Source organism: Chaetura pelagica, unplaced genomic scaffold (genome assembly GCF_000747805.2).
Source record: "Chaetura pelagica isolate M959 unplaced genomic scaffold, ChaPel_1.0 scaffold17, whole genome shotgun sequence".
NCBI lineage: Eukaryota > Metazoa > Chordata > Aves > Apodiformes > Apodidae > Chaetura > Chaetura pelagica.
The window spans coordinates 6,411,540-6,439,538 of record NW_009970726.1 but is presented as its reverse complement, the minus strand read 5'-3'; the positions used below and the strand labels follow the sequence as shown (position 1 = coordinate 6,439,538).

The window sequence follows — 27,999 nt, the reverse complement described above, 5'->3', positions numbered from 1 at the left end:
CTTTCCCTAACTGTGCATTTGTTTTCCTTTGTGGTATGTCTATAAGAGAATGCAAGTTGTTTGGGGCAGTGGCATGTGCAACTAATAAAAGACAATAAAATAGCAACCAAATGTGTGAGGTGCTTCCTTCTGTTTCTGAAAAATTCAGATGTTGATTTGGTCCATAGAGACTAAATATTTTTGCAGTTAGAGTTCAGAGAGTTTTCTTTTGATCCTTTAGAATAATGATGTTAGATACATGCTATTAATGAAGAGTACTCTTGCAAATTAACTGAGCAATCCTTCAAAATGCTTACTAGGAGACAGAGTAAAATATTATTGTCAGTCTTGGTTCATAATGGCTGCTATTTTAACATTTTTTTCTGTGGTTTTTTGCTCCTCAGTGTTTTTAGCAGTACAATTAACTTGCTCTGTTTTACTTGATATTTGATACTATATACCTCTATAGTGATGCAATACTTTGGGGAAATAGGTTGGATTTAATGAATTTACTATGTATGAGAGGCTAGGAGGAAAAATCGTTAGGGGGTCAAAAAAAAGTGAATGGTCCATTAAAAAATCAATCATGCCCACAATTTTATGAAATTATTATGCTTTGACTTGATAATTTTAATAGTATTGTGCTTACAGTAGCATTTTCTTTAAATGTTAAAAATAGTGTTCATATTGATTATAAGACAAATAAGCAAATGGATGTTCTTCAATTTCCCATGATTGAAATGAAAAAATTGCCTTTTATAAACATATTACTACTAATAATTCCCTATTAAGGAGCATATCTCTTAAGCTGCATATGGCATGTGTTTACTGACAATCTTAAAGTAATTTTGAACAGAAAATTAAATTATCTAGTTGAAAATACAGGCAGCTTTCAATAAAATAGAGTTCTGGAATAATTAGGAGGATCATCTGAGGATGCCTACAGTCTTACCAAAATTACTGTCAAATGCTTTCCATTTGTAATTCTCCAAATGTTGAATTATAAGTTAATCCAGGATCACAGGACATTGTCCCCCTGTGTCATTGTCATTTTTTAACACTGTTTTACTCCAGAAAAAGAAGTCAGCTTGCATTATCCTTGAGAATATGCCAAACACTGACCTCAAAATCCAGGTGGGCCATGGTGTGCTGTCAGAAAGGGAGCTTCGACCCATCAGTGTCACCAGTTAAAACCTTAAGGCAAAACTAGGCAACAGGTTTTCTGAATTTGGCCTTGTATCTCTTACGAAAGAGACTGTACTGCAGTCTTGAGGAAGTCAGATAAGATCTGAATTGAATTAGCTGTACCAGATCACAGCTGGTTTATCTATATGCTAAGTGGAAGCTCCTCTTTGCCATGCCTCTTTTGCTATCCCACCCATCACTAGACTTCTGAAACTGTGCACCACTGAGACACTACATTCACTTGGATAGGCCAAAAGAACACCCCTGGGCCCTTTTTGGTTTGTTACAGAAGGTCTACTATCAATTCCGGAGTCTCCTGATGCACCTGTGGTTGGCCCATCTTCCTAAGAGTTAAGTCTTGGATTTTACAGATTGGAGATGCATGTGATATCTTGAGATTTTAGAGACATGTCAAACTAATAGTTTCACACAAGCATTGCTATGTAGGGTAGACTTAAAACCAGATTTTGAATCTTTTATCAATGAGCAAGAGGAATTACTGTTACAACCCAGTTATTTTTCATATGGATGGTCACCTTCTGCTGTGCTATTGGACCTAAGCCTTGGGGCTCTTAGACCTTTCCACTTTTAAAACTGTCTACATTTCTTCTTCAAGGGCCTTCCAGGATCACGTTTTCTTGGTATGTAACCAATGTGTCCCTCAGTATCCTGCAACCTGATGGCCCTGAAATGTTTTCTGACTTCTTGAATACCCTATACCTATAGTATAGGCTCTTTCTTAGGAGATTTGAAGACAGGAAAGCTCAGAAATCCTACTGCTTTTGTCTTCTGGTTTTTATTGGTGATGGGAGACATCCCTCAAACATCAAGTTCTGATACTTTTGTGTCTCTCTCTTTCACCCTTGGATTTTTCCTTGGAATTTTTTTTTTCCCTTCCCCTGCAGCTGTGTTCATTAAAAAATAGATCTTCAACAAATCAAAACCCTTTGCCTGTGTTCTGCCCTTCTTCAGCTCAAGGACATGCAGTTCTTGACACTTGCCCAGCAAGGGTGTGCATGCTGGCCCTGTCCTCAGCCTTGGACTGTACCCAAACAGCTTTACTCTTTTTACCCAGGTAGTAGATAATGGAAGAATGAAATAAACATACCTCTTAGTGAAGTTTTCAACAAATCAGCTGTATCCAGTGTTGTTCACCGCTATATAATGCTTAAAAGATGAAAGTTGCAGTTGTAATGTAATCTCATGATTCAGAGCATATGATCCCAGCTATGGGCAAACAGTGCTTATGCTTTAATCTGCCTCCAGAGGCAGTTGCTCCTCTTAAAAGGAGAATCTAGAGGATATGTTCTCCTTTTGGTTAATACACTGATTTAAGAGCTTTACTAATGTTCTATGAATCTCGGAGTTACTATAAAAGTATTTTCATCTTAGTATTGTGTAATTCCTCAACTCCCACTGAAATGGATGCAAAATCAGGTGCTTAAACATCTGTGCTGTGGGGATCAGTATAGAGGAGGAGATGAGGAGAATCTATTTGGAAGAGAATTAAAGAGCTGTACAGGTGGAAGTGCTGCATGGAGGCTCCAGAGATACTGGAAGGATAACAGAGAAGTCAGATGGGGAGATTTTGGAGCCGAGGACTTCTTTTGCTGTTAAAAAGCAGTCATATGATTCCAGCCTCTGTTACCTGGTTGGAGGAAGATTAACACACAGCCAAGCAGTACCACGTTGTGTACATACATGTGTAGTTACCACCTGGAAAAGAAACTTGTTTCTCTCCTTGCTTTCCCTCTTTCTGTTTTGGAAAACATAACCTTTTGTTCCTTTAGACTACAATGGGAGTTAAATTTACATCATTCCGCTGTTATTGATATCCCTGCCTGTGCAAATGCCGCCGGTGCTGGCACGGTTGGGGCCGGGGCCGGGAGGGGGAGCTCCCGGCCCGGCTGCGGCCGCTCCTGCGGGGCTGGGTCCGGGTTGGAAACCTCCCCAGGGATGTGTAGGGCATTGTAACGCCTCCCTGTCAACCGGGGGAAAACAGTTTCTGATGGGACGAGGGAGATGCTTTTAGAAGTTGGAGGTATGAGGCGGATGCTCTTGCAGCTGCCAGAGTGTGGGCAAGAGGAGTGGGAGAGATGACCAAGGATCTTGTCTTGCAGAGATGCTGTCTGGGGGAGAGGGATCAGGTATTTGTCTCCAGATTGGCAGATTTGCTGTTACTTTTGGAGATCAATCAATAGGCTCACAGCATTTTTTGTGAATGTAAACAAGGCTACAGTTGCAGTGGGTGGTGTTCATGTAATGATTTTTCCTAAATGTAGGGTGAAACATTCTGTCTGTTCATTAGCAATTAAAATAACATTGATATTTTTTTCCTGAAGGATTTGGTCATTCCATAAAATATGTCCTTTATTATATGTTTCCTGAGGGTATAAGGGTCTTTATCTCCAACATATAATATACTTCTCTTCATCTTTCTCTAGTACCATTAAAGCCACAAGTCCTTTGTTGTAAAAGTACACTAATGAATAGAAATGTTACAACAAGAACAGAAGTCTTGTATTTTCCCTTCATCATGCATCATCCATTTTAATTAGACAAAAGGGTGGCAAGTAGTGTGACAAGAGTCTGGAATTAAAATCATTAATTGATGTCAAGCTGACGAGAGACTGCTAACATGAATTTACTGACAGCAGGAAAGAAATTAACCTTATTACTTTATTTAGTACATTGGAACTATTTATTATATTTTCCTATTTGAGTTCAATGTGTTCCATTTATGATAATAGAGAAAGTCAAATAATTATTTAAAACCTACCTGAAGTTTTATTACCTCTTATCAAAGATGTTTACATGAAAACCACATCAATAACTTAGGGAAAAAACCCCACCATATCTTTCTAATCAATGTAACTCCTCAAAACTATTACAGCAATATTTTTGGTATTTTAAATGAGTATAACATGCTATGCTCTCTAGCCAAGAAGAATTGCAAAAATGATCTGATTTAAAACCATGCCTTAGTTTCTTAATGTCAGTGTTGCAAAAAATGAAACATATTTTCTCCAGCAATGACATTGATTGGAATAACTGTCTGTTTTGATGTTCATTAGAAGGTCAGCCTAACAAAGATGAGTTTTAATGTTAAGCATCATTATTCTTTAGATGAAAGAGTACAACAGTGTCTTACAGAATGACAGCAGCATCGTATAGAAAATTTGTGACCCAAAGGTCATAATAAAAGAATAGAGGGGAGGTCACCCTGTAGTAAAGGCCATCTGGAACTGTTAAAGTATCAGATGGAGTAGGGGGCTAAACAGCAGGACACTCTTGGTATGTTTCCAGATTTCCCAGAGAGACCATAATATTTTTATTGGAAAACCCCAACTTTTTCCACTTAAGCAAAATATTTTCATCAAGCAACTTCATCTTTACTTTTAGGAAAAAAAGACAACATACTGTGACAGGAAGAAGATTTTTATTTCTTACATAGCCTACCTGTTATCTGTGTCTTTAAAATAGAGAAAAGATTCAGTTTTAGTTTTGCCACTGCTGTATTTTGATGCCACTTAACAGCTTTCACAAGAACTATTACCTCTACATCTGTTATTACTGTAAGCATTCAGATTACAAATATTTTCTAAGATTACTTGTGTAAAATCTTTTCTTATAAAACTTTCACCTCCTTCCCAGCCTGTAAGAGAGGAGAGAAAAAATACTTCTGTGAATTAGAAAATCAGAACAATGTGTTTCTCATTCTCACTTATTTTGAGATGGGGTCTGCTTGTCAAAGGATATTCCAGTTTCACTGAGGTTTGTAGCATTGCTTTTGACAGTGTTTTTTTACTGAATGAGGTTGCAGGATATGAAGGGTAAAGGAGTCCAGGAAGGCTGGACGTACTTCAGGAAAGAAGTCTTATAGGCCCACGAGGAGGCTGTCCCCGTATGCTGAAAGACGAGCCATCAGGGAAGACCAGCCTGGCTTAACAGAAAGATTTGGCTGGAGCTCAGGAAGAAAGGGAGAGTTTATGGCCTCTGGAAGACAGGACAGGCCTCTCATGAAGAATATAGACATGTAATAATGCAATGCAGGGAGAAAATTAGGGGGGCCAAAGCCCAACTTGAACTCAACTTGGCTAGTGCTGTCAAACACAATAAAAAATCCTTCTATGAACACATCAGTAACAAAAAGAGGACTAGGGAGGATCTCCATCCTTTATTGGATGCAGGTGAAACATAGCGACAAAGGATGAGGAAGAGGCTGAGATGCTAAGCGCTTTCTTTGCCTCAGTCTTTAGCAGCAGAAGTGGTTGTTCCCTAGACACCCAGTCCCTTGAGCTTGAAAACAGGGAGGTGGGACAGAGTTAGACCTTTGTAATCCAAGAGGAAGTGGTCAGTGACCTGCTACACCACCTAAACATCTGTAAGTCTATGGGGCCAGATGGGTTGCATCCAAGAGTACTAAAGAAGTAGGCAGATGCACTTGCTAAGCCTCTTTCCGTTATTTACCAGCAGTGCTGGCTAACTGGGGAGGTTCCAGTGGAGTGGAGGGTACCAAATGTGGTACCTCTCCACAAGAAAGGCAGAAAGGATGATCTAGGGAACTACAGTCATGTCAATATGACCTTGGTGCCAGGGAAGGTCATGGAGCAGGTCATCCTGAGTGTCATTACGCACCATACACAGAACAACGGAGTCATCAGGTCCAGTCAGCATGGGCTTATGAAAGGAAGGTCCTGCTTGACAAAGCTTATCTCATTCTATGACAAGATAACCTGCCTGGTTGATGAGCAAAAGGCTGTGGATGTTGTTTACCTGGACTTCCATAAGGCCTTTGACACTGTTTCCCATGGCATTCTGATGAAAAAGCTGGCTGTTCATGGCTCGGATGGGCGTAGGCTCTGCTGGGTGGATGGCCGAGCCCAGAGAGTGGTGGTGAAAGGAGTTGACTCCAGCTGGTGGCTGGTCACAAGTGGTTCCTCAGGGCTCAGTATTGGCACCACTTACTTTTAACATCTTTATCAATGATCTTAATGATGAGATGGGATGCAGCCTCAGTAAGTTTGCAGATGACACCAAGTTGGGAGGGAATGTTGACCTACCTGAGAGTAGGGAGGCTCTACAGAGAGACTTGGACAGACTAGATCGATGAGCCAAGGACAATTGTATGAGCTTCAACAGGGCCAAGTGCAAGGTCCTGCACTTGGGGCACAACAACCCCATGCAGTGCTACAGGCTTGGGGAAGGGTGCCTGGTGAGCTGTCCAGCAGAAAGGGACCTGGCGGTTGTGATTGATAGGTGGCTGAATATGAGCCATCAGTGTGCCCAGGTAGCCATGAAGGCCAATATCATCCTGGTCTGTGTTAGAAATAGTGTGGCAAGCAGGACCAAGGAGTTGGTCATCCCTCTGTACTTGGCACTGGTGAGGCCACACCTCGAGTACTATGTTAGTTTTGGGCACCTCAGTACAGGAAAAACATTGAGGTGCTGGAGCATGTCTAAAGAAAGGCAACAAAGCTGGTGAGAAAGCCTTGAGAACAAGTCTTATGAGGAGTGTCTGAGGGAATTGGGGCTGTCTAGTCTGAAAAAAAGGAGGCTGAGGGGAGACCTCATCACCCTCTAGAACAACCTGAAAGGACATTTTAGGGAGATAGGTGCTGGTCTCTTCTCACAAGTAACTGGTGATAGAGCATGAGAAAATGGCCTCAAGCTGCACCAGGGAAGGTTTAGAAAAGACAGTAGAAAGAACTTTCTCACTGAAAGGGTTGTCAGATATTGGAACATGCTGCCCAGAGAAGTGGTTGAGTCACCATCCCTGGGTGTATTTAAGAGTTGTCTAGATGTGGCGCTTGGAAATATGGCTTAGTGCTGGGCTTGTTAGAGTAAGGTTAATGGTTGGACTTGATGACACTAAAGGTCTTTTCCAACTTAAGTGATTCTGTGAGTGTATGATTCTATTGTAGCTTAACCTCCAGTTACTGCCTGCAGTATCTGGGAATGACTGATTTGATATGTGGTATGATATATGGTACCATTTGATATATGGTACACCTGTGACATTTGTCTTTTGCACATATGGGAGCAGCTGCTCCTTGCACATCTAACTGCAGAATTCAGATTTTATTCACCAGTACTGCTTTCTGGAATTGTTCTCCAGTTGAGGAAAAAAAAAATAAAGTAGAGGAAGAAATGGTCCAAGAAGCCTGTGTGAGGGAGGAAAACAGTGTTGTTAAAGTGAGGAGGGGTGGAAGCACGAGCTCTCCTAAGCCATGTTTCAGCAACAGCTGAATCTCATTATCTTCTTCCTTTCTACTTCAGTCCAGCAAAAGAGCTCAATAGGTGATTAGAGCTAAGTGAATCTAATGATCAGGGATCTATTGTCTTAGGTGTAAATATTGGTTCTTCTGGCCAGTTTTGTAATGCAAAAGACTAAATTCAGTTTTGCTTTCAGATAGTGATAATATTCTTTGATGCAATGTGGTTCCCAGCAGGATAACCAGTTGCCCATCTGGATCATCCTCCACTGCTGAGGTCACTGACCCTTGGATCAGACATGGAAATAAGGAAAGGAAATTTCAATCATGATAGTGTTTATTTTGGAGATGGGAGGACCTATACTTCCTGTGTACCTGATACATTCACTTTGGTTGCTACATAACCTTTGAAAACACACAGCAGACATACTCTTCAACCTGAAGAGCTGCAGACTGTTAATTGCAAAGTAATCTAAAGGTTCCATTTAAGGTGGTAAATTACAAATTTTTTAAATAAAAATAAGCAAGGATTTTCAGTTGATTTTTCCAAGATCCAAGAAAGCAGGTTTGAGATAATTTTCTGGGGAGAATGTATCTTCACTTTGAAAGGACGAAGTATGAATCAGGAAGGTCAGGGGATAAGGAAAGTTAGAGGGAAATACATGAGAGAGTCCACCAGGTTAGAGGAAATTATCCTAATGTCTCCTTTAGTTTCAGCAATGTCACTTGGTTTCAAATTGGTGTTTGTACTTCACCTGTTTATATGCATAATATTTACTTCCCTGCATTTTTTCATTTCTTTACATCTTAATTTGTATTTTGCTGCCTTCTTTAATAGCCTTCTTTAATATAACTCCTTATAAAAATGAGCACGTTGTTCTCTTCTTAACGTATTAGGGCACTTATTGTAATCACCTTATCACCTTTATCCCTCCCATCCCCCTGCTCTTTTTCGTTTTGTTTTTTTTGTTTTTTTGTTTTTGTTTTTTAAGTACAGCCCTCCTGGGTTGTAGTTCATTAAAGGTTTTTTAAATTGTCATGTATCTCCTCTGCATGTGGGATTTGAGGAGGAGGGAACTTCAGAGAGACAGTAAGTACTATCATATATTCTAATTTACAGATAGGCCATGATTGCTGAAGGAGAAAGAAAACTAAGGCTGTCTGACTAGGCAGATGCATTTCTTTAATTTTTCTTTAATTTTTTTTTCCTTCCTTAATGTGTAACCCCTGTTATGTTTCTCTGTCGTTATAGAACCAATACGTGTGTAAAATTTCTATGTAGGTGCAGAATTATAGATCTAGAAGAGAGATCATATCACCTCTCCAAGTTAGGATCTCCTGGGTATGCCATTTCTGCAAGCTGTTTGTTTCATCCTGAGGGTTTTCTCAGTTTACAATTACATAGATTCTACAGTTTCCCATGGCAAACTTTTCTACTGCATTTTCATTAGAAAGTTCCCCTGCCCACAGTACCTAGTCTTAATAATTCTTGGTGCAGTTTAAATACCTAGCACTCGCATTTGAGATGGAAAACATTATTCTTTTCCTTCTTATGTATCCAGAGACTGCACTCTGTCTTTTTATTTTCTCCAACAGCTTGACATTGCTGACTCGTGAGTATCTGTCATCCAGTAGAACTTCCAGATCCATTCCTGAAAAAGCAACTTACAGATTTCCCCTTACTTTTAATTGGTATGCTCAATTCTTCCAACTATGTAAATTACCTTCCAGTTGCTGTTATTGAAGTTCATTCTATTTTTTAAGTCTACTTTGTCTATTTTTTAAGAACATTTGAAATGATAATCCTCTTCTCCAAAGTTCTTTTGGGTTTTCTACAGATTCAATATCATCCTAATTAATAATGAAAAAAAAATTAGTGAATCCTGAGAGATCTGTGTAGAAAGTGTCTTCATCCATCCATGTAGTGTGACTGAATTGCTGAGGGCTGATCTCTAAATAATCTGTAGGAACTGGCTGGTTCAACCTTTTGCATCCATCCTGTTGCTGGTTTTCATGCCCTGGGTTGTACTGTCTGTCCTCTCTGCACAAGGCTGTTCACTGTGTTGTAGAAGGAAATTGGACAGACTTGACCACATCTATTCTTGATCAATCTATGGTGGCTGCTGCTCATTCCATTATCTTCTCTGTGCTTACCCATAATTTGTTTCAGAGGAGACTGAAATTAAACTGACGAGTTTATAATTCTCCTCCTCCATAGGATGTTTCTTTTTTCAGTACTTCAGCTGTCTTCAACAGGTTCTCCTGGTTATTGAAAAAGATCTGAGACTCCCTCAGACATTTGTGTGTGTCGGATGAAGTTCAACTAGCTTAACCACTTCTAGCTACTTCCTTTGCTGTTAGATTGGAGATCTTTTTTTTTTTTTTTATTGGTGGCAGTATCAATTGTGCTGGCCACCTGCTTGCAATCAACCATTTTAGTGAAGACAGATGCAAAGACAAAAAACCATTACGCCTGAGGTCTCCTCAGCATCATCTGTCAATATCATTCCCTGACTACTGAGCAGGGGAGCAGCCTTTTCTTTGCTCTTCCTTTTACTGCTAATGCAATTACACAATGATTTATTGTTATCTTTAAAGCTCCCTGCTACTTTTATTTCACATTGTGCTTTGGCCTTTCTGATTTTATCCCTGTGTGCTTATGGTTATCCACTGCAAACTGACCACATTTGTTATGTGTTTGTTCATGTGTCTGAGATCAGAGGACAGTCATATTTTAGCCAGCTGGCCATACATATATGTACACAAGAGATTCGGCAGAACTGCTAATTTTTTTGTTCTTTTAATAGCTTGAAAAATGTTAATCTCCAGCCTTCTAATTTAAAAATAATATTTATTAGCAGTATTTTCTGACTTCTTTAAAAAATATGCTAAGGTTTGAATGGAATGGGGGGAGGGGCAAATGAGGAAGAGGAGGTATATGTATTGTGTACAAGATAACCACTGTTACTGCCCCTGATTATCCACTGCCCACAGTGATCCTTTAGAATGATTTTCCCAGGAAAGCAGATGGCTTTAATGAGAGATGGTTATAACTGTGATAACTGGCTAGCTCTAATCATGATAAGAAAAGCTAAGTGTCATATGCCAGTTCAGAGGGAAATCATAATCATGCCTATAATCAAGGTACACTCATTAGAAGAGTAGTTGTTAGAAAAATTCTCCTTGGACCCAGACAAAGGTTGAAGAAAAATGTAGGAGAGGACAAACTCCCACATTGACTTGATTGCCAAAATTAGAAAAAGGGTCATTAGAGCCCTGAAGGCAGTTGAGGAGTGGGGGAGGAGGAACAGCAAGACCTGACTTAGTTTCTGGCATGCAGTGCCTGCAAGGTATTTTTCACTGGCAAAGGAGGAGGGAACAAATTTGACAAGATGTGGCTACTGGCCAACCCATTTCCTGACCTCTTTCTTAGAAACGTTACCTGGCAAAAATTGGACCAAATGTGTTCATCCCATCAAACTTAAACAAGTTGACTGGCTTTAAACGTGTGCTATGGTTTTCCTCTCTTTTCAATCCATCATCCTGACGCATGCCAGTCTGATGGCACAAGAACTGAGAACTGGCAGTGGTGAATGGATTGTCATTTAGCTTCTGTCCTTACACAATGCTGTTTCTATCCTTAATAAACATTGTCAGCCATCTCACATATGTGGAACTGCAAGCGTTCAATACTGATTTTGTAAATGAGTGAGCCTCAGTGGAAAAGATGAGGTTGTGGATTATTGCTTGGGCAAGAGCTGAATCCTGGCAGTAGCAAGAGGATTAATTGAATTGACCAAGCAATTGCACACCAGAAGCAGCAGCCAACTTTGTTTGTGCTCTTAGGGGAGGACATTGCTGCTGTTGCAGTGGCAAATATAATGTACTAGCCATGAATATCCTTCCCACTCTGTGTTCATCAATTAAGATAAGTAGGTGATTTTTTTGCATGGATCTAAATCAGAAATATGAAAACAAACCTGTGAAGGGGACTGAAGTTCCTAAGGGATTGGGAATATATTTATAAATTCACTGCTAACACTATATGAAATTAGGGTCAATTTCTCTTCTTTTGCTAACTTTGCTTACTTACGTTTTACTCCTAACAGCTCTAGAAATTTAATTTGATTTTTCAATTGCTGGAAAAAAGTTAAAGTTTAGTTCAGACAGAACTGTAAGCATTTAGTTCAGAATGGTATTTGGCTCACAGATATTATTACTTTAGTATCTACATTTAAGCTACATGGCAAAATGCCCTTTGTGGTCAAGGGAATTGTACTTTACACAGCTGGTAAAGCAAAGCCTGGAGAAGGGTTCGGTTTAGCCTTGAAAAGCCGTGTTTCTGCTGTTCAGCTGAACCACTCTATAGACCCTGTGGGCAACAGCCTGATGTGGCTGATCTTGATCCAAAACATAAAGTCAACACCTAAGTTTAGGTGTCTAAAGTGCTACTTACCTTCATCTGAAAGCTGCATCACACCCAGAGAATTTTAAAGAAGGACACAAGGTGACTGCTGTTTGCTGGAGACAGCAGAACATAAGGTTTTCCTTTAATTTGGTGACCACCATTGCACTGTAGAATGCTATACACTCTATACAATGGGTATGTCGATCATTGGTGGATTAGCTTGCAATGAAAAGCTCTTCTAACAATTACAGGAAGTTCTGCAGCTAACAATATTGTCATTTGAAGCAGTTATCATTAGCTTTTGAATTGAGTGGCACACAAATGCATGAGGGTAGTTTATACTTTACTGAACATTATAATTTGAGTTTCAAAGCACAACTGTATGTTGTTGACATTTTCAGTATTGATGCTTCAGCAAGAAGGGTTTAGAAACTTTTGGGGATAGCTTTTGTATTCTTATAAGTACCATTTCATTTTAACACTACAGAATTGATTAGCGGGTTTTACAAAATTCTTTGAAGATGGAAATTTGAGTTATGTAAATGCTCAGTGTTATTATTATCATTAAACCCACACAAAATACGTAGGAAGGCCATAAATCCTCAAAATGAGCTGATCTGAAATTTCAGACATCGGCATTTTCATTGTGCCATTTCATGAAGGAATACAATTCAGTGAAGGCAGCGTAATACACATACCCACATTGTGAAAACAAAGCTGGTCAAGCTGTTCTCCAGATACAGGATTTCAGTAGCCGGAGCATTGCTGATTAGGGCTGAAGTACAGAGTGAATTCCAGGTTTTTGTCTGTGCTGCAGAGTGTGTCTACAGAATCATTTTAACCTTTCCCACAATGGTCTGCCCTGGCATTTCCCATACGTACACTTAATGTGGTATATGCTAACAGAAGATTTAGGCCATATCATGCATCTACACACACGTGCAAAAGGAGGGGGGTTCAACACCAAAAAATAACATTTCTTATATAAAAAGATATTCAGGGTTAAAAACTATTATAATTCCAAAAGCAGTTGTGCAATATTCAGCAGATACCTGCTGTTCTTTTCAAGAATATGGCTGTGTTTTTTCCCTGGTCATTTTGTTCCTGTCAGTTTGGAAACATAATGTTTAAGTAGAGTATGTCCTGAAGAGGACAAAAACAAAGCTGTATTTTAAACAAAATTAAAAAACATGTGAAGTAATGTGAACCTGTACTTTTGCCATGTGTAAGTGATAGGATTTGCACTGTGATTTAAACATGGAGCACACAAAATACTAATTAAAAAACACTTTGGGTGTCAGCATAGTCAGACATCTTACAAGTTGCACTTTATGGTTTTCTTTTGTTAAATATTACTTCAATGGGGTACTTATAATTAACAGCACAATTTACAATATGTTTAGTCTGCTTTTTAATGCTACATACATGTATTAACACATTGTATTAGCAATTGTAGAAAATATTCTATTTTCCTGGTAGGTATGAACATAATTACTTGCATAACACTTCCAACAATCAGTTCTCTCCTACTTGAACAGGAATAAGTATCCCTCATTGAACCTTGCATGGGAAAATCATTATATTCTTGCTGCAAGTGGTGCTGCTTTCAAATGTATTAAATAGCCAATAAGCAGATAATATGAGAAAAATTGGTAAAAGTGTAACAGGGGACACTTGTATCTACACCTTTGGAGAGTCATGTGGATATTAATGGTTGAATGTTAGATTTACAGTCCTGTCACATGGCAGCCAGTGTAACACTGAGGCCAATCTCACTAGTTATGACCAGGTAGTTCTGTTTTATAAGCACTTCAGATAACAGTGTTTTCTTCTGTATGAATTACACTTTATTGCTATACTGTCAGATTTCATACACTGAAATTTTGGTTATGTGAAATACATTATTTATATTTTTTTTCCCCTCAAATTCATGTCACTCCGTGTTCTGGTATGGGATGATATATTCTTCATTTAAGTTAAAATTTAATCTACCAGTAGCTAGGAAATTTCTAATTTCTTTTGCTTTTCCCATTCAGAAGACAAATATCAATAGACAAATGCATTCCTCCATGGGGTAATGAATACAGGATTAGAAGTTGGAAGTGAAATATGCAGAGAGAGGAATCAACAACGGCAGGTCATATTCAGGCCTGTTTTTCCTTCTGCATAGGCACCTTTCAAGTGATTTAAGGCTTTAGCATTTCTGAACTGAAGTTTTGGAGTATACAACAATGTAAACCATTTCTATTTTTAAAATAGGCATGCAGAAATAGAGTTTAAATTTGAAATGGGTTTTATATTTAAACACAAGTCCTTCTCTGTAAGTTAAACAAAAAACAAAAAACAATTCCAGTTTGATGTTTCTGAAATTGCAGAGGACCATGATGGTATCAGCTGAATACCACTATTTTTCTTTTCCATTTTCCCTATTATAATTACAAGAGGTTAAAAAAAAAAAATAATTGGAAAATTATTTTTTAAAAAAAGATTGATTTATGTTAAATTTTCTTAGATTTCTTCTAGTTGCCTTGTTGGGTTTTTTAATGTTGTTGTTTTATTTCTTTCCACTGTGACTGAATGTGAATGGGAGTTGTGGTTTATAAGTCAGGACTAGCGGACATGAAAAGAAGAATTAGGCTGAAGTGTAACTCAGGGCATGTAAATGAACCAGTGAACCAAGAGTGCAAATTGTACTGGCAGTTGAAGGAAGTTCAACTGGTTAGTTGTATCTGGTATCCTTCGTCAATACCTGTGGGATTTTGGGGGAAAACAGGTCTGTCTGTGCCATCCTCCCATTCCCTTCTTTTGTTACAGCAAACAATTTGCTTGGGACTCAGTCTGATGAAGGCACTTAAATTTAGTTGTTCACATACCAGATCAGGGCTGCATTCATGCACTTGTCACAGTCATCTTGGTAATTTGAATTATCACAGACTCTGGGATGCCAGCATGGGGCTGGCAAATGTGACAAGAACCTACAAGAGTCCTTGGCCAGCAGCTGGATTGCCTCGGGATATCAGGTGGCCATAGCTGTCTATGTTTCAGCAGCTGAATCTAGGATGGGTATCCAGGCGCCCAAAAAAGACCTAAACAGTGAAGTGTCTATAGAGTGACTCCTTTCATGCTAGGACACATCAACTGGTGTGGCAGCTTTGGTGTTGCTCTGTGGACTCTGCTGATGTACAGCTCCCTGGACCCTGCACACACAGCTGGCAGGTGCTGCAGGCACCTAATTCTGATGTCTTTAACTACATCCTGAATCCCACCCTTTGTGTATCCCCTTTCTTCTTGGACAATCTAATCTTGAATGAAGATAGGTTTAAAATTTAAAAAAATGTCAGTTTTACCTAACATTATGGCTTTTCTATTTTCAAAAGAGGCAAGGTTTCAAAAGTAGTCTACTTGGAGTAGGCTGCTCTTGTGAAAAGTCAGTGAACAAGCTGTCTTTGGAGATGGCACGTGACAGAGGTGCTCAGAGCTTTACTCTGAATGGATGGATGCTGTCACACTGTGTAGCTGTGGCTGCATTAGATGAAAAAGGAGCACATTTTACTAATGGAAGGGAGAAGACAGCTGAGTGCTTCATTTTGCAGTGGTGACAGAGAATTAAATTGGTCTGGGGAGACAATGTTGGAGAGAGAGGTGGATTTTTTCAGTTTACTGTGCATGTGTTGTGCAATACATGAAATTTTCTAAAATGCCAAAGAAACTTGAAGCCCAGATCAAATTTTAGTAATAGCTTGGTGTGCTTTTATAAATATAACCTGTCCTCAATTTGTGTTTGTCAAATTCCTAAATGTCATCTGCTTTCATCTGTCACGTTTTTGTCATACAACTAAACAAGTGCACCTAGATACCAAACCTAGTACAGCATCGCCTTTCATTTGTTACTTTAACATAAGGCACATGTTGTTACTTTCTGAGAAGAAACTGCCTTCTTTTGAGAGGTGCCAGATTCAGTTTGTTTACATTTTGAACAAAACATTCACATTTTAAATGATTCATACAATAATCTACTTCTGTTGTTTACTGCATGCATACATGCAGAAATACATATCATAGATTCATAGGATCATTTAGGTTGGAAAAAAACTTTAAGATCATCAAGTCCAACCATCAGCCTAACTCTACCAACTCCACCACGAAACTATATCCCTACAAGCCACATGTACACATCTTTGAAATACCTCCAAGGATGGTGACACAACCACCTACCTGGGAAGCCTGTTATGGCATTGCACCCTGGGCAGAGCTCGACAACCCTTCAATTAAGAATTTTTTCCTAATATCCAATCTAAATATGTATGTGTCCTGCTCTTACTAAGTTTTTAATTCTGAAAGAAGTATGATTTTTGTGGTATTGGGCCAAAGAAAGTACATTGAAGTCCTTTTCTAAAAAGAGGCATTAGAACCGTTAAATTGGTTTTGATGGAGTACAGTATGATACTAATCTTGTCAGGCCATTGTCAGGTTCAGTGGTAGCACAGACATTCTCAGATCCATAAAACAATGGGTGGACTCTGTTCACCAACTACTATGACTAGTCCTTATTTAATTTAATAATGAAAAACAAGACAGTGGATAATCATAATTCTTCCTTAAGACCAGTGTTGTCTGTAGTATTGCTTTGATTTAGACTTCAGTATTTCTGAGGTAAACCTGAGACTCCATGGCAAACTGAATCCGGAAACACTTCAGTGGTTCTCATTAAGATGGGCTACCTAAAGTGTCTTCTAACGGCTGCTTTCAAATGACTTTGGGGGGGAAATTAGTTTCAGCCTTCTTTTAATTTTTCAGAATTCAAGCAAAAACTCGAGAATTTCGAGAGAGACAAGCTCGTGAACGGGACTATGCAGAGATTCAGGATTTTAACCGGACGTTTGGCTGTGATGCAGACTCAATGTATGCTGGGATTGCTTCCTATGACTCTTCTTCAAATAGCGGCACGATAACGTTGAGCAGCCGGCCACAGAGCCCAAGGGAAGGGCAGACAGTGGAAGCCTTGTATGCCCAAGTGAAGAAACCACGGAATTCGAAGTCTTCACCTGTAGACAGGTAGGCACCAGACATCAATCAATGCACTCTTTCAAAATTTGCCCTGGTAATGCTTTGGTTATGGGAGAAGTCAGAACTGCATTTTTATTAATGGCTTTTTAAAAGCCTTTATATAGAGAAGTAATGAGCTCATACAAACCAAACTAACAGAATGGGACATGAAAGCTGTTTTCTGCAGAGCACCTTCTTCTCTTCTCATTTTTCATATGGTTTGGAACTTTGGAATCACGGTTTGGTATCATTCAAATTAAATTCAAACTTATAGCATCATCTGGTTTATTTATCAGACTAACTAATATGATTGTGGAAAAAAACATTTTCAACCTATTCACAGCAGTTACAAAATCTCTGGGAAATTCTTGTTGTTAAAGCAAAAGTAGGTTAAAGCTTACCTGGATTCTAGTCCTAGTGTAGTCCTGAACTTCAGTCAAAAAGGTAGAGCTTTTTTGTTAAATATAGACCAAGGGAGTAAACTTCAACCTTGACTCATGAGTTACGTTCTATTCTTGGACTGTAGTGTATGAATTATACTATTCCTGTGGTTACATTATCTGAACTGTGTCATTCTTGGTTTTGTGCTGAACCTGGGCAAAACTGCACTTCCTCTGGATGGAGTTTTGAGTTCATTTGAAAACCTGAAGCTAAAACAGGCATGCAAACTAACATAAAGTAGAAATAAACAAAGGCAAAACTCACAGGGGTTTTTTGTACTTTAACAATGAAAATACATCCGTTTTCTTGGCTTACATCTATGATCTTGTAGTTCTGCATTTTTACAGCTTTACAAAAACTAACATAAAAATCCTAGTGCAGGGGGTATAATTAACTCAGAGGTTATTAATTAAGTTAATTGTAAAAACACTTGTTATTTTGTTTTCTACCGCATTCTTTCCAGGAGGAAAATACTGGATTTCCAGTTAAATCAGCAAAGCAGTGTCTTTGGTTACAGTGTTTGGACCTTGTGCTCTGTGTGAGCACTGGCTTTCATCTTGCATGTGTTATTCTAGGTGGTGACAGTGTCTTTTGCATTTGGTCTAAGGAAGGTAGCTGTTATGCCGAGAGCAGCTAATTGTATAAAACTCTTATTAAGCGAGGACTGAGGCTGTTGTGTTTAATCCTTCACCAAATCTACTTTGAAAAGTTCATTTTCATAATACTAGTAAAAACATATCCTCTAACATGACAAATAGTGAGATTTCTGCTGCCTTGTCAAATGCATACATTGTATTCAGTAGCATAACTGCCTTTTTAATTTCTCAATTTCACTATTCTGCTGTATTTCACTGTGTAAGAGGTTTACTTTTCATATTAAATAACAAATGTGTGTATTGTGGATACGTACATATTCCAGCGAAGGAAGAAAAATAATTTTAAAAGATGACAGTTTCCTCTGTGCCCTTGAAATTTTATAATCCATAGCCTTATACTGACTGGCGGTGGTATGCCCAGGTGCCTGACATTTCAGCACTTTTGTGCCTTTGGAAATCAAGAGAGCTTGGTTGGATATAGCTGCCATGTGGTGACTCTCACGGGTGTTTTTGTAGACCAAAGGCAGTGTTTCATGCCTGAATTGAATGGCATCAATGTCACATCAACAAAAAAATGTTCTTTGATGCAAACCCAGCACGGTGAAATATAAGACCTGCATGACCTAGCTAACTCTGTGTGATTGCTGATAAAAGAGCTGGGAGAGAGCGAGTAAAACGACAGATAACGGAGTACTGGAGGAATCTGATGTTAATCATAAGGGTAGGACTGAAGAGGTAGTTAGGCACATTCTGGCTGCTCCTGGCTCACAGAGGGTCCTGTCTCTCACAGCTGGATCATGCTGTGAAAAAAGGAAAGACCCAACATGCACAATGGGCTCGAGACTATGAATTAGGCAAGAAAAACCACCCCAAGTCCCATAATAAAGGGAGGATACATTTTGGCCAGAAACATCCAGAAAGAAATAGGTAATTGAGATGGAAAAAGGTTATTATGTGATGTAAGTGTCCTTTGAGGAACCTGTTCAGGGGTCTGAGGCATGAAGCTGGTGACTCCCACATGGCTCCAGGAGATCTTCTGGGGAACACTGCAGCAACTTGTGCAATGTCAGACTCAAATTTAATTCTCCCAGAAGTCAGGTCTGTACCTTGTGCTCACAGCTGACAGAATGTGTCACCTGCTTGAGGCATGGAGAAGATCCAATAGCTGTGAGCAGCTTTCAGTCTTCCTTGAAGTATGTGGGGGACATCCATGTTCAGCAGCAGAGCCTGGATCATGGCTGACTTGTCCTTCCAGGGCTGCTCTCTGTTTTACAGATTTTATTTTAGATATATTAAGAAAGTACCACCTCAGAATCATTATAAGAAATAGTTGTGGCTATGTAGGCCTGAGATGCTTTTTACCTGAGTTGTCTCCCGATCTGTAGGATATGGGGATCCTCATCCCATGTGCATTGCAATTTGTTCCTTGCTGTCCCTTTACAGCAGTGAGACTTTCCCCCTTCACTTGACATCTCCTGTGATACCCCTTTTCAGACCAAGTGCCCAAGTTCCTCTTCACGAGGCTCTTCTTCAGGGACCTTTCTTGTCTGCAGTCTGATTTATCCTGGTAATATGAAAAATTTGAGAAGAAATAGTTGGTTGCAGTTGTACACCCTTTAATATTGTTTACATCAGCATTCACCTGCAGTGAACACCCTGTATTTTACTCCTTTGCCCTGCCATCCTTTCCTTTACTCTGGACATTTCAGAGTTTACCTAAATGGAAAAAGTCTCTTCCAGGCTTTTTGGATAGGAAGGGAAATAACTTGCAATGTCCTGAGCTGCCACAAGCTGGTAACAGCCAGGCTGTCTCAAATCTTTAGCACATTCATATTAAAAGCAGCATTGTTTATATGGGAAATGTTATTTCTATTACAGTTTGGTGGTTAGTGCCAAACAAAATTTGACATTTAAGAATGTCCAAAAGGTTATTTAAAAGTCTCTTACAAAGAAGCCTATAACAAAATGTCCCATAATAGTTTGCATACCAATGCTGAACACTTATGACAATTTTTTCCTTAACTTACTGTGCCTGTGTGAGGCCTTGTCAGGGTTTGTTTTTCTGTTAATATTCCTTCAACTTCTGTCTTATTTTCATCAACACATGCCACCAACAGATGTAAGTTTAACTGTTTCATGGCTTATAAATGATAACAAAATGGAGGACAAGTATGTAAACTGCTCATCAGAATAATGGACAATATTTTTTTTTGTTTTCTGCAAGTTTAAGGATATTGTTAGGACAACTATTACAGTGCTTCACCAAATGATGGTTCTGTCAAGTTGTCAGGCAGAGTTCCCTAAGTTATTTCATCACCCAACTTGAAACCAGTGTTAAAAACAGACCTGTTTCTTCATTCTCCTTCTTGGATGTATTTTATATTTGCATGTATCCTAAGCAGTGCAATTGTGGACAGATAGTACAAAAAAGTAAGAAAAATATGGTTATTCCTTAAATAGTTTGTCAATTCATTTATTTAAGTTAGGGAGTGGATTGTATAGTGCAAAGAACAGAGATTTTTAACTTACTCATTGGAGACTTGCACATCAGTATGTGTGTGTAAGTGATACTGCTTTGCCCATTCTACCAACAAGGGCTACTAACCCCCCTTTAAACAGTAACTTTTGCTCAAAAATATCCTTAAAGGGCTTGAAGCTGTTTTGCAATTGCTTTAATGCAGATTAATGCTGGGCCAGATTTAAATCACTGATGGATATTGGTGGGGGTTGGGGATGTGGTAGTGTTTGTTTGGTTTGTTTTTTTCAGAGGTAGTTGTTATCTCTTAAATAAATAGTTGAAAAAAGGGGGGTTCTTTATTTTGAGCTTCTTATGTAATCCATGCATGCAAGTAGCTCCTGTGAATCTGTAAAACACATTTTAAATTCCAGTTTTGCCACTCATAGCAAGTCTCTCCAGTAGCATTAGGAAAAAGTTGCTTTATGTTCTTGATCCTAGAGAAAGTAGTTTCTCTTTCTTAACAGAAGGGGAGTTTATTGCTCAGAAGAAATGAAGCTCTAGCAATAGATAGGTAGATAGATAAATAGATAGGTAGATAGATAGATAGATAGATAGATAGATAGATAGATAGATAGATAGATAGATAAAATAGGATGGGAGTGACTGGTGATCAGTATAGCTGCATATGCGTCAGCTGCCCTGGTGACGTTAGCTCCATCTTTTGTATTGATAGCTCACAGAGACCAGCTGCTAAGAAGATTTTCACTTCTTCTGTTAGGCATTAAGAAAGTGAAATGTATAATCTATGTTTATTTTATAGTTCAGAAAAGAAGCATCTTGAGAACTGTGTTCCTGTGGATAAAGCTTTTAGCTTAGCTGAAAAATGTCTCTTGTGTGTTTCGCATCATACAGAAGAGAAGCTGCACTACTCATCACTAGTGTTTTTCAAGTAGATGACAATGATGCTATACAGTGGGGTTTTATAGCCATCACCTGACATCCATAGCTGAGCAGTATGTGGAAAGACAACTCCTAATGGACGTTTACTGGCTGTCACTGTGTAATCATTTCCCACCAAGAATGCATTGTCCTGAGATATAATTGAAATAAAATAGGCACTGTGCTGCTGTAAATCTAAATAGCTTGAAAATAGTAGGCTAGACTCCCACAGCTTGCTGAGGACATTTTAATGGAAACATAAATACCATAATCATATGCTTTTTGCATGCATTTTGCCATTAAAAAGAAAATATGTTCATTTTAGAAGGGAGACCTCTACGAAGTGGTTTATTTTCTATCAGAAGTGGAATCAAGTTATGTCAAAGGAATATTTGGAAACTGAAAATGTTTTTAAGGTCAGGCCACATACTTTGCTTGCTGCTTTTCCAAAAAGGAAATTTTATTTAGATGTTTTATTTAGATGTTAACTTTTATTTGCTCGGTCTTATCTTTTTGCTTAAATGAACCCTGGAAACTGGAAAGAAACATTCTAATATAATACGGGAATACGTAAAAAGCAAAATAAGCAGACTGTCTATCTAGTGTGTATAAAACAACTCTTAGCAATAGCAGACTGGATCATGAAAGCCATGAAATACTATATTGCTGTGCCTGGATAAATATTGTTTAAAAAACCCAAGGTGCTTCTGTAGCTGTATTAAACTTATTTATTAGTAGTATCAGTCACAGGAGTGTTCTGAAGTCTGTGAGGTTGTTTAAGTGTAGGAATCAGATCTTACTACCAGGCCCACTAGAGATGGAGATGGTAGCTATTACTCAGAGTGATGCATCCTCTAAATGATAGGAAATTTCTTTTTTCTTAAATGAAGAGATTTTTCTGACAGTTCTAGACATTGACTTGAAGAGCTATTTCACCACAGGAAAGGCCATGGCACTGTAAACCACCCAACCGGTGACATTTAAAAGCTGCAGATCTGTTCAGAAGGCTAACAACCTATGTTCAATAAGATTTTGAGTAAACTCTTCCCTCCTACTTATGTTTACTTCTGTTTGCTGATGTGGAAGTGTTTTCCTGCACTTGGATCCTTTCTCCTTCATTATTTATCTCCCTCTGCTGTCAGGGCCGTGTGGATGATGTGCTGCAAGGGGAAGGTACCACTCACGAGGGTAAATACATTGTGAATACTTGATTAGGTTGCAAGCATTTCAGAGCAGGGACCTCTTTGCTATCCAAACACCCTAAATCATCAGTAGCATTTCAGAAATTAATAGCAGTGTTTTAAAAATCTTTATCTTCCAGTGAGTGTCACCCTTTTGTGGCATAGCAAAGCTTTATTCCTGTGAGAATCTGTCATCTGGAAAAACTTTTCTGGTGTAGGAAATGGCACATATGCCTTTATGGGATAATCAAACAGACTTACCAAGACAACTCAGTGGAGAGCAGTGGGTTAATGAACTATTTGCAGTTTTGTAGAGTGTAAAATTGAAAATAATACTGGGAAGTCATTGTGGTGTTTTTCCTCCTCTCTCTGATAACCCAGAGAAGGATTAGTTAGAGCCTCTGTGAGACTCTTCATGGGGTTTAATTTCACTTTAGCACTAACACATTGGGGTTTTTTGTTCCTCTGCCCTTCATCCTATAAGCCAGTAATCCTTGCCCCCAGGACTGCCTAAAAATTAGCTTGGTCTCTCAGACCCATGTATTTAGAACCCGATAGACACTGTTAGCATTGGCATTTTATTATCTTAGGCTGGTTGTTTTCTTTTGTTCTTCCATCTTGATAGAATATAAGACAAGTTTTAATATAAATTCATGAGGATTTATGTAGGCTCCCTATTGTGAAAGTATGCAATTGCACTCCTTGTTTGGGTTACCACTTTGGTAGAATAAATGGCAGACTTACAGTGAACTCTATTCAAGTCTTCCATTTTAATTACTTGAAAGTCCTGGTTTCTTTCTGAATAGATACTGAGCACTGATACTGTTGTGAGAACCACGGCCTTCTCCACTTACCACAGCCACAGCCTCACTTAAATCCCAGTGGTTTTGCTTCCTCTCTCCCCCAGTCGGCTTGCTTGTAATCTGAAGTGTGACAGCTATTTGTTTATTTTTACAAAAGCAGTCCGAGTTAGTAAGTCTACAAATGGTTGCAGTGGGAAAATGCACAGAGAGATAAGAGGGAGATGAACTTCCCACTCCGGGTTACAAAGTGGGGGGGTGAGGTGGGGCCCACCCAAATGTGCCCTCTGTGCCCCCACTCTGAGCCGTTGCTAATGAGCTGCTGTCGCTGGAAAAGAGGAGCAGCCATTCAGGCTCAGGAATCTGAGTTAAGTGCAGCTACTGCTTATGATGAGAGACTGTGCTAATACAAAGTAGATCAAAACCTGTCACTTTTCATCCATTTAAGGCTATAATATAGATCAGGATTTAAAATACATTCTAACTGAATCACATAATATTTTTCTTCAGTATATCATGGAATTTGCACACAGATGTAGATCATGTGGGCATTTGGTTGCTTAGAATAAAAATGAGATCAGCCTTTTCATTTTTTCAGATGGTAGAAGGCAGCATTAAATTAAATTAATTAATTAAAATCAATTAATTTAATATAAAAAAGAGCAACTTTAATTACATATCCTATTATGAAACAAAACATGATGTAAAAACTAGAAAAGACAGTGTCTCAGGCATCTAATGGTTATTGTATGGCTGGAGGTTGCAGTCCAAAAGACCAGCTGTGTGTATAACATGCACATCTTTATTTCCCACTAATGCCATCAATACAGTTTGGAATTCTTCATCCTGAGAAAATCATGGGGAATATTTGAGTACACAAAGCTGACAAAGCAAAGGCTCTCCCATGCATTAAATTAAGTGTTTTGATCCTACCAATGTAAACTGTTCAAGTCTGTTCTTTGCTAGTCCTCCTAACCAAACTTTGGATTGCAAACTGATGTTATGCAGCACTTGAACACCATAATTTAATCAGTTTAATTTGTTGTTGCTGTTGAATGTGGCCCTTTCTAAATAGAATACAAATTTATTATTCTTCTATGTCACTCCAGTCAACCCATCTGTTCCTTTTTGGTGAAGAATCTGGGTTTCTTCTCTCCAGGCATTTAAAGAGCTGGGGCTTTTGCACTTTAGAACTGATTATAAGAGAGGGGTGCACAGGCAGAGCTTGGAGGGAGTGCTGTGTGTTCACTGAATGCTGTCTGCTTGAGACAACTAAATATACAATTTGGAGTTAGATCTTTAAATTAATGTAGGCTAATGGATGAAAAAATAAAAATTAATTATTTTTTAATGTATGGTTCTTCTAATGTTGGAGTTTTTGAGGTTTGTTTATTTTATTTGGGTTTTTTTCTGTTCTTTTTTTTATGAATAGTGTCTCCTTCACTGATGAGACTAACTATATTTAACTACACTGTTTATCCTTCTGGCCAGTCTTGATTGTTTGTGTGGCTTAAAGAGCATCCTGCTTATGGTCAAAGTGTGTTATCACTGGCGGAAGTGGTGCAGCCTGATTACGAGGAGGAATCCCCTGTAGTAAATTTTAGGAAGGAAGATTACAGTAGTACATATATGTTTCAGGGTGGTGGTAAATACCTTCTAACATCTTGTAAACTCATTGAATGAGTTCTTATGAGATATGGCACATTGCCAACCCTGGGAATTAAGAAATTGCTGAAAGATTTCATTTCAGTTTGTTCTGGGTTGAAAATCAATGCTTTTCCAGTAGTCACTCAGAAAAGAGTATATATTACTGGAGCATTATACTTCATAGCATATTGTTAAAGAATTGGTTTATAAGCTGTTTGAAATCTCATTCCTTTGGGCTCAAACACTATGATGTGAGATATTAAAAGGTTTCTTGCATGACCTATTTCATATAATTATGTATTTTTGAAAAGTGATGTTCTAACGTCAGACTTATTTACTTGTCATTAATTTTTTTTTCATTCTCTAAAATACTAGTGACATTTAAATAGCTTTTCAATCTGAGTAGTTCACAGAGGTCTTTCTCACATGATGGATATATGAAATGTTATTAGAGTAAATAGATCACATTTTTGTAATGGACAGGTAATTCCATCTGTCCAGAGTTTAGACAGTGATCTAACATGTAAGGGTTAATGTATGAAAGAAAAAGCAAAGGAGCAGATTTTGCTTAGTTTTAACTTTTTTTGGTGTAGTTCTGTAACAATAATGCACTGCACACCTGAGTTGCATTCTGTAATGAAATGTCTTCTATGTGCACCAATTCAGTCTTGATTACAGCCTTCCCTCATCCCTGCGTTCCCTTTTAAAAGGAAGCACGGTACAAACTGGGATGAAAAGAGAATGCAGAATTGCTACTACCAACATTTTAAAAAGCAATTAGAATCTTTACGACTTCAAGGAATATAAGAACTAATGTCCCACACACTTCTCATTTCCACTTGTCTTTGGGAAAGAAATTTATTTGCAGAAGACCACAGTACCCACAGTAACAGGACTCCTACGCAGTAGGAGTAATTGTCCTAAAAGTGCTCTGACCTGGCAAACAAAGGAGACACAAAACAGGAGCATCAGTCTTTGTTTCCTGAGAGATAGTTCATGGCTCATTAATAGTTGTAGTATATATTACTGGCTATTGTTTGCTGCAGAGGAAATAAGCAAAACTTGCCTGTCTTTACTTTGTAATTGTATTAGTAGATATACTGTAAAAAAAAAGGAGCAAAACCCAAAATATTTAGTTATGTATTATTTTATTACTCATCTTAAACTGTGCTGTGTCTGCTTGCTTAAGATATACCCTATGCATATGTGCTAAAATGTTATCAAATTAACCCAACCTTTTCTAAGAGTTGCTAAATGCCCATCAAGTAATGGAGGGATGCATTGAAGCAATTTTAATTAGCAAAGTGTGATTTAAAGGTTGCTAAAATCAAAAAGAGCTGATTCATTTTTCATCAATAATAATTTTCCTTAATATTTCATCAAAACCTGCTGATTCGGAGACCACCTTCTGGGCTTTGATTCATTATGACTGCACACATAATTTAATTTTTCCCCCTTTCCTCATTCTGTGATACGCTCTTTCATCTTTGAGACATTGTTAAGATGTTTCTAACATTCACAGATTGCTAATTGATCCAACTTTCTAAAACTGTACTTAAGACAGAGGCTTCTGTTCAGTGAAAGCAATTTTCCATGCATTTGCTTTTGCTAATGTTTTTTTCAATCTTTGCATCATTGATTCTGTGAATCTATGATCTGATAAAGTTTAAATTATCAAATACACATATTAAAAATTGAGGACATGTGTGGTTTTCTATATGACAAGTGAGGCAAATATATTAGAAAGATGATTGGGCAAAATTAAGATATTTGGTACAGTTGGTAAGATCGTGCAGTCACTAAGTTGGGCATTAATAACTCATCTAAAACTAACTTGGTATTAAAACAGTGCTGTAAGTAATGGGTTTTATCTAAATCTTTGGGGGACCATGAAGTAAAGCAATTATGGGAATTTAAGCAAAGGCATTTTGTGAAAGGATGTACAATTAAATGAAATTGCTCTTTTCACTTTAGTAGGGCTGTTCATATAAGTTTTGTCTACATTATCATACTGTAGTAATTTCTAGTCCCAAAATGCATTTGTGTTATTGTTTAGAGTTGAGATTCATAAACTTTTTCTTCTTGGAAGGTGTCCCTATAGAGCAGTATCCAGGAAACTTTCCATGCAGGTACTGGGTTAAAACAACCAATGGTTGGTTATTCAGCAGCAGCAGAACATAGTGGATAGAAGCAATCCAAGTGTTGTGGATTGTACCCTGATTCTGTGGTTGGAGATCAGGCACCATCTTAGTTTTCCTTTGCTCATCTCTCATGAAAAAACTGTTGCGCTTGATGGACATGATCACACAGTCAATGCCTGTTTTTTTGTGCACACTGGAAAGCAGAGCAGGGCCATCTTTTTATTTTCTTATTTGTAGCTATTTTCCTTAGTCTGGTCTAATTAGAATTTCAAAAATCATCATCTAAGTCTTACATGGATGGTCAGAGCTAGATTCTTGTTTCCCTTCTTAAGACACATTGAACAGTTCGAATTCCATTAGCTTTCATGTGTTGCACTACTCAGACACAGTTAAAATGCTGCAGCTTAAGATGTCAGAATTTAAGAGGAAAACAAGAAAAACTGAGCATTCAGTTTTAGGAATTGTCACGATCCGCGACCTATTATATCTCCTTTTTGGAGTGTATTACGCTTATCAGGATTTGCTGAGAGATCCACACGTGGGTATCGCCTCACACAGAGGAGACAGGGGCTTATGCCCTGACTTTTTCGAGTGAATAACTTGCTCAGTGCTTACTAATATTTCTAAAGAAATGCACGGTTTATTGTGGGGAAAACAAAGCAATTTGGGGCAGGAGGTTCAAAAGGAGTGATTACAACACATGAAATATGTATGGGTACACCTTAGTTACACACCTTATTTACTTATTTAAGTGAGGGAAGGAGGAGGAGGAATATGCCCGACGCAGTTCCCATATAGGGTCGCAATTTGTGTGCAGATAAGACAGGATTATACTTTCCCCTATAAGCTGGGGTAGCCGGAATTGTCTCACCACGCTGCGGTGCAGATAGGACGAGCTGGGTCGAGCTGGATCTGGCTGGAGCGAAGTGGCTGCAGACGGGCCTCCAAACGCAGGTCGCCCCC

At 38.5% G+C, this 27,999-nt stretch overlaps 1 protein-coding gene across 1 annotated transcript in view; it reads left to right on the top strand.

Annotated features, from left to right (window-relative positions):
* Positions 1 to 27,999, top strand: part of PARD3 (par-3 family cell polarity regulator) — a 408,737-nt gene that overhangs the window by 285,155 nt on the left and 95,583 nt on the right. The window contains exon 22 of the mRNA XM_010007039.1: positions 16,585 to 16,842. Coding sequence (XP_010005341.1) covers positions 16,585 to 16,842 — 258 coding nt within the window. The remainder of the gene's footprint in view (positions 1 to 16,584; positions 16,843 to 27,999) is intronic.